Source organism: Penaeus vannamei, chromosome 30, assembly GCF_042767895.1.
Source record: "Penaeus vannamei isolate JL-2024 chromosome 30, ASM4276789v1, whole genome shotgun sequence".
NCBI classification, from domain to species: Eukaryota; Metazoa; Arthropoda; class Malacostraca; order Decapoda; family Penaeidae; genus Penaeus; species Penaeus vannamei.
Window position 1 is genome coordinate 26002378 of NC_091578.1, and position 10290 is coordinate 26012667.

A 10290-nucleotide genomic window follows, 5' to 3' on the forward strand; every position below is an offset into this window, starting at 1 on the left:
GTGAAATGAGTACAAATTACAATTTTATTTTCATGCCATCTTCGGAAATTGTGTATAAAATAAATCACCCGATATAAACTAGTGTGTATGGCGGTTTAGTAAGTAAAAAGCATTATAGTGAGTGATCGTGTAAATCGCTTTCACGCAATATATACGAGGGACCACAGAAATCCAATTTCATATGTTAATCTAAATTTGCATATTTTATTTGCTTAAGCGTACCTTTCTATTCATAACTGTGAGGATTACTTCAAGAAATTGTGACCTATGGGATGAGCTTAAACGGTTAATTGAATCACTTATACGTAACATGAACTAGAGAGATATCTTTAAAGAATATTTTTGCGTGCTACATAAAGATACACATGACTTCATACCTAATGTTATTTAATTAACCTTATGCATTTCATATGAGTCGCATTTTTCTGTGTGAATTTACTTCAAGTAATTGTGATTTGTGAGACGAGTTTAGACAACGGTAAAATGAATCACTTAAACGTAACAAGAAAAGAAGAAGAAAAAGAAAAAAATCGTTGCAGAACATGAGAAGTATGGGCACTATGCAGGTTTCTAATGATAAGTCTTTCCTAAATGCTTTGGGATAATTTCGGAATGTATTTAGATGTACTGAAAATATATTAAGGGATGAGGCAACTGTTAAGAAAATTACTGTCGAACGCTAAGTACAGACAAGAAATGTGTTTTAATTTGCAAACTTAATGATCAATAAAACCCAAGGCTACAATGTTGTAGTCAACTGAGGAAACAGGAGAATAAAAATATGTATATATATGCTTCAAAATATATTTCTCTTTTTTCATTTGATCAAGCTTAGAATCCTTGCTTATGATATGATGAATATTAATGTGAAAACTTCTTTTACATTTCCCCATCAGTTACTTAATTGTATAAGACACTCATACATACATGTATAGATATATCGCACATGTACATATAGTATATATGTGTGTGTATGCGCGCGCACATACACACACATACGCAAATGTTTATATACATATAAGTAATATATATCATATATATTATACACATATACATAATACATCAATATATCATACACACACACATATATATATATACTATATTTAATACATATTTTCAGCTTATGTATGTATACACATTTATCTGTATATACACTCTATGTATGATTGTATACGTATATATATATATATATATATATATATATATATATATATATATATATATATATATATATATATATATATATATATATATATATATATATATGAACATATACACACATACATATATATCTATGTTATGATAGAGAAAAAAGCACAGGCGGATATTAATACTGAATGAATAAATATTCTGCAGTGTTAATAAGATAATAGAAAATCGCCTACATAACAGTTCCACATACACTTTCCTTCATTTTATTTGTTATGAAATCCAGTATCTATATACGCAAACACTTATATATTCATATATTTATATATATGGATGAATAGACACACATGTATATATTTGTGTATACAAGTTGTGTATCTGTGTTTCTATTCAGAAATGAGGATCATCAGAGTGTCTCGAGACTTCGCTCAGTGTACTAAATTTTTTGTTGCCATGGAAAGTTTTCCAGAATGATGCTTTGTTCTCATGCAGAAACATGAATGCCCTAATATAGTATAATGAAGAATCGATTTACATACGAATTACATGTAGGGAGTTATGTGGGTGTTCTATGATCTGTGGAGACAACAAAGTGCATGTAGGGTCATTTATTCGTTTTGGCATACTGGAGCAGATACACCTCTGTCAAAACGGGTGCAATCCTTCACTTTCTCTCTCTATATATACATATATATACACCCACCCACGCACATGTATATGTGTTTATATTTAGGTACTTGTGTATGTATGACCGTTTACGCACATTTGTTTGTGTGGATGTGTGTGCGCGCGCTCTGGCTACATGTATACGAGAAGTACGTCAACGGAATAAGATTTAACACATGAAAAAGCCAAATTTCATCTTCAGGTCATGCAACTTTCAGGGAATCTTTTTATATCTTTAGACGGCGAAAATGGCAGATAATAATCAAGCATAAAACAAGGCAATCATTCATATTCGTATAAGTAGATGAGCATATACATATATATGTGTATATGTATGGGTAGATTTAGATGTAAATAGAAAGACTGATAGACGTGTATGTTTGTGTGTGGTTTTTTATGTGTACGTATACATGTATGTAATGTTCATGTATACATCATTTGGCATATGTGTACGCACATATATGTGTATGTATGCATATACAAAATGAAAAATCTACAACTATATATCTGCACACACATACGCATATATATGTATATATATCAACGAACATACATTTATATATTATGTCAATATATACATGTACACACACACACACACACACACACACACACACACACACACACACACACACATTTATATATATACATATATGTATGTGTGTGTGTGTGTGTGTGTGTGTGTGTGGGCTGAAACACTTATTTCTATAATTTTAAGAGTTTAGATCATGGAAAAAATCATAATGACTGATATTTTTACATTTTCTTAATAACAAACGAATTATATTTGATTCCTATTCATATGTTTATGTAAAAATGCTCTTGCACTATCGAGGGTCATAATAGTTCTAAACATTGATTCATGAAGTTTATTTGAGAAGAAAAACAGAAAGTGAAGATTATGTAGAGTTGCTTTGAATGTTCTCGTGAAGAGCAGTAAGTAGGATATCCTTATCCGTAATAGCTTCTGCGGTATCCTCCGTAGCCGTAGCTCCCGTACCCACGACCTCCGTAGCCGTATCCACCATATCCCAATCCACCGAAGCGACGGTAGCCAGGGTCAGCCACGGGGTCAGGGTCAGCTACGGGGTCAGGGTGAGGCATGGCGCTGCTCCAGCTCACCAGGCATGCCAGGGCCACCACCAGGGCCAGAGCCATCGAGATCTGTAGACATGGAATAAAAGGTTATGTGAAAATGATAATTGCATTTTTAAAATTAGACATCTATAGATGTAATTTGTAAATGATCTTAAGATAATGCCTCACATGAAATGAAAGATCACTACTGCTACTACTAACAGTAATAGTAGTTGGGGTGATAATGATGACCGTATAGCATATCCATATGATTCTTATCATATATTCATAATTACGTATGTTCTCACCAGCTTCATGTTGAGAGAATGTTCTTGCAGTGGACTCAGCGAGGACTATGCATCCACAGCAAGGAGTCACGCCTTTTATATGTCACAGGACAACAGCCAAGGCTACTCGCGCAATGTTTTCATGAAGGTCATTTTTACAAAAATATCTAAGATATCTATAAATATAGCTGCGGACACGCACACATAAACACCTCATATGGCCTCATATGCCAATGTTTATAAGACAATGTATCTGTCTGCACGCATACGGCACACGCACGCATATATGTGAATATATGTGTTTATGCACGTATGTGTTCAAATGAGTGTAAATTACCATTTTATTTTCATGTCACCAATGGTGATAAATCATCAGATATAAACCAGCGCGTATGGTGGTTTAGCAGAGAAGTATTCTAGTGAGTGATCGCATAAATTTCTTTCACGCAATATATACGAGTGACCATAGCATGACTAAATCTAACCTCATATATGATGTTACTTTGATATGAATATCTTTTTATTTATAACTACGAGAAATACTTCAGTTGTGTTCTATGGGATGAGCCTAAGCATCGGTCAACTGAATCTGTTATGCGTAACGTGAAACAGAGAGCTATCTTTGAATATTTTTGTGTGCTACGTAAACACACTCATGACTTCATAGCTTATTTAATTAAGACTTGTGCATTTCATACGAGTAGCATTCTTCTTACATCTGCGTAAATTTACTTAAAGTTGTAAGACAAAGTTTAGACCGGTAAATTGAATCACTTGAACCTAACACAGAAAAAAGATTCTTTTGCAGAACACCGGAAGTATGAATGTTTTTAATGCTAAATCTAATGCTAAATCTTTCCTGAACGTTTAGAAATATTTTCGAAATGTACTTAGACACTGAAAAGATATTTGGGAATGAGGCAATTGTTAAGAAAATTATCACACGCAAAGGAGAGACAAGAAATGTGTTCTAATGTGCAAACTTAATGATCTATAAAACCCAAGGCTACAATGTTGTAGTCAACCGAGGAAACCAGAGAGTGACAGATGAGAATGTACAGGAACAGTAGGAAAAAAGAAGAAAGTATATATATCTATATATATTCTTTTTTTTCATTTGATAAATCTTGGAATCCTTGCATATATGATGAATCTTAATGTAAAAACTTCTTTTACATTTACCCATCAGTTACTTAAAACTGTTTATAATTTGTATATGCAAATTTTATGTATATATACAGCAGAGATATAGAGCATTTATATGTATATATAGTATATATATACATATTTGTATATATGTATCAGTATACATATATAAATATATAAATATATATATATTACATGCATATACATACATACACATATACATACATACATATATACATATACATATATATATATATATATATATATATATATATATATATATATATATATATATATATATATATATATATATATATATATATATATATATATATATTACATGCATATACATATATATTTATAACTAATATACGCATATATGTATATATTTGTAACTTATATACATATATACACATATTTATACTGCATTCAATACGCATCTTCAGTTTATGTATTAATACAGATATATCTGAATATACATACACTTATATGTATGTGTGTGTACGTATACACACACACACACACACACACACACACACACACACACACACACACACACACATATATATATATATATATATATTGTGATACAGAAAACCACACGCAGATATTAATGGCGAAGAAATAAATATTTTGCAATAATTGGAAACCACCTACATGAAAACAGCTTCATAAAGATTTTCCCTAATTTTATGTGTTTTGAAATCCAGGTTGGTTTTCAAGTATATATATATATATATATATATATATATATATATATATATATATATATATATTTATATATATATATATGCACACACTTATACATTCATGTATATATGTATGTGTGACCATTCACGCATATTTTATTATTATTATTATTGAATGTACGCTCCGGCTACATGCATACGAGAACTACGTCAACGGAATAAAATTGAACATATGAAAAAGCCAAATTTCATCTTCAAGTCATGCAACTTGCAGGGAATCTTTCCATTTCTTTAGGTGGCGAAAATGACAGACAAGAAGCATAAAACAAGGCAAACATACATATTCATATATGTATATGAGCATAGAAATAGGTATATGTATAGGTAAATATATAGATATAGATTGATATATATGTATGTTTGTGAATGTGTGGTTGTTTATGTGTAAGTAAATATGTATTCATGTACATGAAAAATCTACAGCTGTATATATCTGTTATATATATGTAAATATATATTTATCTACGAACAAATATATACAGGTATATATATATATATATATATATATATATATATATATATATATATATATATATATATATATATATGTATATTTAGCTCTCTTTATGCCATCGGAAGGGCTGACGAAGGTGAAACACTCAAATCTATAATTTTGATATGAATCATGTCATGATGACTGATATATATATATATATATATATATATATATATATATATATATATATATATATTACATTATCTTAAAAACAATCTAAATGTTTGATGCATGTTTATGTGTTTTACATATAAAAGCTTTTGCACTATCGAGGGTTGTCATAGTTCTAAATATTGATTCATGAAGTTTATTTGAGAAGAAAAACAGGAAGTGAAGATTTTGTAGTGTTGCTTCGGATGTTTTCGTGAAGAGTGGTAAGTAGGATATCCTTATCCGTAATAGCTTCGGCGGTATCCTCCGTGGCCGTAGCCCCCGTATCCTCCATATCCACCTCCGTAGCCGTATCCACCATATCCACCATATCCACCATACCCACCATAACGTCGGTAGCCAGGATCAGGGTCAGCCACGGGGTCAGGCTCAGGCATGGCGCTGGTCCAGCTCACCAGGCATGCCAGGGCCACCACCAGGGCCAGAGCCATCGAGATCTGTAGACATAAAATAGTTATATGCAAGAATTGATCAGTGCATTTTTTTCATTAGACATACAAAAAAAGAAAAAAAAATGATCTCAAGGTAATACATGAAATGAAAGATAAATACTATTGTCTGTTCTACTACCAGTAGTAATAGTAGCTGTGGTGATAATCGTAATAACTTAATGATTCTTACCATATATTCATAATTACGTATGTACTCACCAGCTTCATGTTGAGAATATGTTCTTACTGCGAACTCAGCGGAGACTATGCGTCTACCACAAAGAGAAACGCCTTATATAGGGCACAGGACAAGAGTCAAGGCTATTCGCAATGCTTCCCAGAAGGAAATCATATACAAAAATATCTAATATATTTATAAACACAGCTACGGACACACCCATACACAAACACACACAAACTCGATTTCAAACAAAATTATACATGTTAATACGTACCTCTATATACTCACATTAATCCAGATATATATTTACAAATGGAAAGACAAACATCACTGCATTTTCAACTTTTCTACAATAAGGATAAAAGTCAATATAAGCACAGTACGATTTTTACTTATAAATGCTGCATATAGGTTCAGGTAGTTATTAATTTTACTTATCTTTTAATCAATATTGATCCAATATGATACGTAGGATACTTACAGAATGTATGTACATATGCCTATGTATTCATCTGCTTATATACAACCACGTACACGCATATATGTGTGAATATGCGATGTGTATGTACGCATGTGGTGAAATGAGTACAAATTACAATTTTATTTTCATGTCACCTTCGTAAATTGTGTATAAAATAAATCACCCGATATAAACTAGAGTGTATGGCGGTTTAGTAAGTAAAAAGCATTATAGTGAGTGATCGTGTAAATCGCTTTCACGCAATATATACGAGGGACCACAGAATGAGCAAATCCAACTTCATATGTTAATCTAAATTTGCATATTTCATTTGCTTAAGCGTACCTTTCTATTCATAATTGTGAGGATTACTTCAAGAAATTGTGACCCATGGAATGAGCTTAAACAACAGTTAATTGAATCACTTATATGTAACATGGACTAGAGATATCTTTGAAGAATATTTTTGCGCACTGCATAAACTTATACACATGACTTCATAGGTTATGTTATTTAATTAACCTTATGCATTTCATATGAGTCGCATTCTTCTTACATCTGTGTGAATTTACTTCAAGTAATTGTGATTTGTGAGACGAGTTTAGACAACGGTAAAATGAATCACTTAAACGTAACAAGAAAAAAAAAAAAAAAATGCAGAACATGAGAAGTATAAGCACTATGAAGGTTTCTAATGCAAAGTCTTTCCTAAATGCTTTGGAATAATTTCGAAATGTATTTAGATGTACTGAAAATATATTAAGGGATGTGCCAACTGTTAAGAAAATTATTGTCACACGCTAAAGACAGACAAGAAATGTTCTAATGTGCAAACTTAATGATCTATAAAACCCAAGGCTACAGTGTTGTAGTCAACCGAGGAAACCTGAGTGACAGATGAGAAGGTAAAAGAACAACAGGAGAATAAAGGTATATATATATGCTTCAATATATATTTATCTTTTTCATTTGATCAAGCTTAGAATCCTTGCTTATGATATGATGAATATTAATGTGAAAACTTCTTTTTCATTTCCCCATCAGTTACTTAATTGTATAAGACACTTTCATACATACATGTATAGATATATCGCACATGTACATATAGTATATATGTGTGTGTATGCGCGCGCGCGCACACACACACACATATGTTTATAAACATATATGTAATATATATCATATATATATATCATACACATATACATAATACATCAATATACCACACACATACACACACACACACACACACACACACACACACACACACACACGCGCACACACACACACACTCACACACACACACACACACACACACACACACACACACACACACACACACACACACACACACACACATATATATATATATATATATATATATATATATATATATATACTATATTTAGTACATATTTTCAGCTTATGTATGTATACACATATATCTAAATATACACTCTATGTATGATTGTATACGTATATATATATATATATATATATATATATATATATATATATATATATATATATATGAACATACACACACATATACATATGTATATTATTATAGAGAAAAAAAGCTCAGGCAGATATTAATACCGAATGAATAAATATTCTGCAGTGTTAATAAGATAATAGAAAATCATCTAGAAAACGGTTCCACAGAAACTTTCCTTTTATTTAATTTGTTATGAAATCCAGTATCTATATACGCAAAACTTATATATTCATATATTTACATATATGGATGAATAGACACACATGTATATATTTGTGTATACAAGTTGTGTATCTGTGTTTGTATTCAGAAATGAGGATCATCAGAGTGTCTCGAGACTTCGCTCAGTGTACTAAATTTTTTGTTGCCATGGAAAGTTTTTCAGAATGATGCTTTGTTCTCGTGCAGAAACATGAATGCCTTAATATAGTAGAATGAAGAATCGATTTACATACGAACTTCATGTAAGGAATTATGTGGGTGCTCTATGATCTGTGGAGACAACAGAGTGCATGTAGGGTCATTCATTCGTTTTGGCATACTGGAGCAGATACAAAAAGCGTGCAATCCTTCGCTTTCTCTCTCTATATATACATATATATACACCCACCCACGCACATGTATGTGTGTTTATATTTAGGTACTTGTGTATGTATGACCGTTTACGCACATTTGTTTGTGTGGATGTGTGTGCGCGCGCTCTGGCTACATGTATACGAGAAGTACGTCAACGGAATAAGATTTAACACATGAAAAAGCCAAATTTCATCTTCAGGTCATGCAACTTTCAGGGAATCTTTCTATATATTTAGACGGCGAAAATGGCAGATAATAATCAAGCATAAAACAAGGCAATCATTCATATTCGTATAAGTAAATGAGCATATACATATATATGTGTATATGTATGGGTAGATTTAGACGTAATTAGAAAGACTGATAGACGTGTATGTTTGTGTGCGGTTGTTTATGTGTAAGTGTATATGTATGTAATGTTCATGTATACATCATGTGGCATATGTGTACGCACATATATGTGTATGTATGCATATACAGAATGAAAAATCTACAACTATATATCTGCACACACATACGCATATATATGTATATATATATATATATATATATATATATATATATATATATATATATATATATATATATATATACATACATTTATATATAATGTCAATATATACAAATGTATATCCATGTATATATGTATATGCACATGCACACAATCTAGTTCTCTATATACAGTCAGAAGGGCTGAAACACTTATTTCTATAATTTTAAGAGTCTAGATCATGGAAAAAATCATAATGACTGATATTTTTACATTTTCTTAATAACAAACGAATTATATTTGATTCCTATTCATATGTTTATATAAAAATGCTCTTGCACTATCGAGGGTCATAATAGTTCTAAACATTGATTCATGAAGTTTATTTGAGAAGAAAAACAGAAAGTGAAGATTATGTAGAGTTGCTTTGAATGTTCTCGTGAAAAGCAGTAAGTAGGATATCCTTATCCGTAATAGCTTCGGCGGTATCCTCCGTAGCCGTAGCCCCCGTATCCGTATCCATGACCTCCGTAGCCGTATCCACCATATCCCAATCCACCGAAGCGACGGTAGCCAGGGTCAGCCGCGGGGTCAGGGTCAGCCACGGGGTCAGGCTCAGGCATGGCGCTGGTCCAGCTCACCAGGCATGCCAGGGCCACCACCAGGGCCAGAGCCATCGCGATCTGTAGACATGGAATACAAAAGCTTATGTACAGAGGATAAATGCAATGTTTTTGGTAGACATCCATTAATGTAATTTGGATCTTACTTTAAGGAATGAAATGAAGTTAAAACGAAATCCTATCACAAATTTGCAGATTCTTGAGCTTCCGAAACGTTACCAACGGTGATAACAGCAAAAACAATCATAATCATGATATTGATAACACTGGTGAAAATACCCAATGTAGTAAAT

The 10290-nt window shown here is 31.9% G+C and overlaps 2 protein-coding genes across 3 annotated transcripts in view; both read right to left on the reverse strand.

The window, feature by feature from the left end:
• Nucleotides 1-5858: 5858 nt before the first annotated feature.
• The window catches only part of LOC113814548 (keratin-associated protein 19-3-like), an 8668-nt gene continuing 4236 nt past the window's right edge, over nucleotides 5859-10290 (reverse strand). The window contains exons 1-2 of one of the 2 annotated variants that reach the window (XM_070143256.1): nucleotides 6389-6476; nucleotides 5859-6175 (exon numbers count right to left, since the gene is read on the reverse strand). In XM_070143256.1, the coding sequence (XP_069999357.1) occupies nucleotides 5957-6175; nucleotides 6389-6397 (228 nt within the window). In that variant the 5' untranslated portion in view covers nucleotides 6398-6476 and the 3' untranslated portion in view covers nucleotides 5859-5956. Of the gene's footprint in view, nucleotides 6176-6388; nucleotides 6477-10290 lie in introns of those variants that run through there. The other variant, XM_070143257.1, reaches the window with a different exon arrangement.
• LOC138867438 (cuticle protein 64-like) overlaps nucleotides 9743-10290 on the reverse strand; it is a 773-nt gene continuing 225 nt past the window's right edge. The window contains exon 2 of the mRNA XM_070143255.1: nucleotides 9743-10057. Coding sequence (XP_069999356.1) covers nucleotides 9839-10057 — 219 coding nt within the window. The 3' untranslated portion in view covers nucleotides 9743-9838. The remainder of the gene's footprint in view (nucleotides 10058-10290) is intronic.